We start from the raw sequence: 3,228 nt of genomic DNA on the forward strand, positions 1-3,228 counted from the left end.
AACTGGATTTGTATATTGAGCCAGTATAATTTATTGGGCCTATTTTTATCTGTGGCCCATTTATCTCAGCTTTCTTTTTTCGTCTCAATTTTTTCCGTTCGTAAAATCAATCACTGACAGTACCTGTACGTGCTCCCTCTTACCCTCAGCACTAGTTGACCGTAAGTCCATAAAAACGAGTTTCATTTTAATTTGAAATGGATTATATGCATTCATGGCTTTCAATACACTAAAAATGAGCTCGACATGGCCGTAGTTGAATAAAATTTATCACTTAGTTTCTTGCACTGCCACTGTTTGATGAAATGCCGCAATGAGGTTGTCTTTCAATCTAAGCACCCCATTTGCATGTTGATCATTCTTATCTTGTTTTTTGATGTAAACGAGGAATTCCGTTCTTTAACTTTTGATTTATTAACCACGTATCTAGCTTTGTAGAGTTTGCTCTGCGGTTATGGGGCATTTTTTCTCGTGACTTGTTAATTCTTTTCTTGTTTTTGTTCTTTCTTGTGGTTTACAGGTATTGATACTTGATTGAACATATTTATTTTTTGGTGGTTGAAGACAAAAGAGTTAAAAGCAATTATGGATGGTACGTGAGCTCTCCTGCTTCCTTTTGTTTTGTTTTTCCTCTTTTCTGTGTGATGAATCTATGTATGAAGAAATGCTTTTATGATTTTTCATATTTTTTCTCTTCGGTAAATTGGATGTGAAGATATGGGTTCTAGCTTCTGTGTTGTCAGTCTTGCTTCTGAGAAGTTGAAACTGGTCATGTCTGTGGTCTCAAAAACAAGGAAAAGAAACAGATTTCAAAGTGATAATTGAACAGCTACTTTGTTTGGGAATTTTGTTGGAATATGCTGTGAGCGAAGTAAATTTAGTTATAGATTCTATAGAAGTAATATTAATGTTAAACTATCCAGATAGAGCTATTGAAAAAAATAAGCAAGTTAATGGCGTTATAGCTCTGTTTATGATAAAAAAATCAACTCACTAATATCTGGAGAAAGTCTCAGTGTTGATATAGTGTCAAAGGATCTATTAGGGACATAGTAATAATCAGTAAAAACTATATACGAGTGCCAAATCTCTTCAAACAAGTTGAAACTTTATTGAGATGAATTTTTCTTTTTTCCAGTATACCAGAATTGGCATGAATTCTGCCAGTCGATTTTTAAAAATATGACTTTCTAGCTCAACTGGACTGTTTAAAAACTGTCGAATCATTAATCTGTTTAAATTCACACTTGCATGCGCATGTGATGCCTGCAGGCATATGTTTTGAGTTCCATTCATTTCAGCATATATAAAAGATTTCCAATTTGGTCATTAAGGGTTTTGGAGTTACTTGTTTGTTCATAATGATTTCTTTCTTCCAACTATGAAGTCAACTGCAAATTGCTACCTAAGTTATGCTTCATCGCATTCCTTTTTCATATTAAGAATAAATATTTTAAAAACTTTAAACTGAGATATATTCTCAATTTGTTGCAATCTCTTGTGGTCTTCAGTCGATGCACAGCCGACCATGGATGAAACTATATTGGTTGGAGATGATCTAATGATGGGGCCACCATCCCCAATCATCCCACCTGAAATTGCCTCTCATGTTCTTGAAGGTGTTGATTTGTGTGATGGGATTTTAAGGAACCTATTCTTATGTAAGTTTTCGTTTCCTTCCAATCAATCTAAGTTTTGTTTGGCCAAATTGTTCTGTGCTCATTAATGGCATCTGACCAGAGTCTTTGTACAAAACAGCTGTAAGCATGACTTCTTGATTTTGTAAGATGACTAAAGTTAGTGGTATTAAAGGTCTTTGTAAGCCTATGCATATGTAGTACTCAACTTGTCTGGGTCTGTTCTGGTTCTATGTGGTAGCTCCACAGACTGACTGTTGGATAGACGTCCCTCTCTCTTACCTATTTTCTGTAGTGTATAATTAAGTTTAGTTGTAATATGAGATTTTCTGTTGTTGGGTGATACATTGACCATCTTTTTGTTGTGTTGGAGGCTAACTTAATGCCATACTGACGGGGAAAACAACTTCATTTGTAACTAAATCTTCCTGCTTTATGTTGTAGGCTTGCAGATCAATGATATTGAGCCTTTCTGTCAAGATGAGCTTGCTTTGTATCGACAATGTGCTGAAAGGAGGGTGAGATTGATTGTCTTTTCACTTCTGTTTCTATTAGATGTACTCTTTCTTGGTAGTCATATAATTTGTAAAATGCAGATTTTTGAAGGTCTGTTGATATCAACATTTTGATGTTTGTTTGAAAACCTGAGTTGCAGGATAAGGAACTAAGGCAACGCCTACAAGACAGTGAGCGCAAATTAGGGTCATCAATGCCTATAGATGAAGCAAAGGAAAGAGCTTCTCAGCTTGAATCAGAAGTTACATCTTTGGAGAGGTATAATCTGGATTGATGGTTATGTTGAGTAGTTGTTTAGAGAAGTTACATCTTTAGTGAGCGCAAAATTGGGGTCATCAATGCCTGTGAAAGTTTTCTTAATAAGAGCATGACTAACACTATAATGTCAGTACAATTTGGTCTTATAGCTGTTATAATTAATAACGTCCATGTATATTGCAACTACATGTCATGTATATTTCTCATATCTGGTTTCTTATATGGAATCATTACTCATCTTTGGAGATCACTTATGTGATAGGCGCTTGATTCTTGCAAGTGGAATTGAAGGCATTGAAGGATTTCGCCAGAGATGGAGCTTGCATGGTCGTCTAACAGATACCAAGTAATGTTTGTACCCTCTTACGAAATGTCAAAATTATATTTTTGGATTTGGTGGGTTGTGGTCAAGTGCTCAAGGATTGGAGAGAGAAGATATGCTTTCAGATCATTGTTGAGATAAGATACCAATTTCTACTCATCTACTACCAAAGTCTGACTTCTCTTCACTGTTTATGCAGAAAAAGGTTAGAATCCTTAACGCAGGGCATCGAGAATAGAAAGAACGAAGTGAAAAACGATGTACGGGCTCCAAGTTCAACAACCAGAAGATGGTTTTTCTGGTGACGCTCTAATAAGAACACTCGCTTCACTTACTGCTAGACCACACCAATCGATGGTTATAATAATGATAGCAGTAGTAACAACTATAAAAGAACAAGTGGTTGTGAAAGGAAACAGTGTGATTCATGTGGAGGTGATATGGACATCAGAAGGGATTAGGTCAGCTTCGTTCTTGACAATGGCTAGCTTACAA

General features: G+C 35.8%; 1 protein-coding gene across 1 annotated transcript; it reads left to right on the top strand.

The window, feature by feature from the left end:
* The first annotated feature begins 171 nt into the window (after nt 1–171).
* LOC105120242 (uncharacterized) lies at nt 172–3,198 on the top strand. The gene is made up of 7 exons (XM_011018423.1): nt 172–318; nt 514–592; nt 1,512–1,661; nt 2,082–2,155; nt 2,293–2,411; nt 2,674–2,757; nt 2,933–3,198. The coding sequence occupies exons 2-7, from the start codon at nt 586–588 to the stop codon at nt 3,036–3,038; spliced, it is 540 nt and encodes a 179-aa protein (XP_011016725.1). The 5' UTR covers nt 172–318; nt 514–585; the 3' UTR covers nt 3,039–3,198.
* The last annotated feature ends 30 nt before the right edge of the window (nt 3,199–3,228 follow it).

The sequence above is a fragment of the Populus euphratica genome, unplaced genomic scaffold, assembly GCF_000495115.2.
Source record: "Populus euphratica unplaced genomic scaffold, PopEup_1.0 scaffold5840.1, whole genome shotgun sequence".
NCBI lineage: Eukaryota > Viridiplantae > Streptophyta > Magnoliopsida > Malpighiales > Salicaceae > Populus > Populus euphratica.

Coding starts and splice junctions, on each gene's coding strand:
- LOC105120242 (XM_011018423.1), top strand. Junction 2,412..2,673: donor GAAGTTACATCTTTGGAGAG/GTATAATCTGGA, acceptor CTTATGTGATAG/GCGCTTGATTCTTGCAAGTG. Junction 2,758..2,932: donor GGTCGTCTAACAGATACCAA/GTAATGTTTGTA, acceptor CTGTTTATGCAG/AAAAAGGTTAGAATCCTTAA.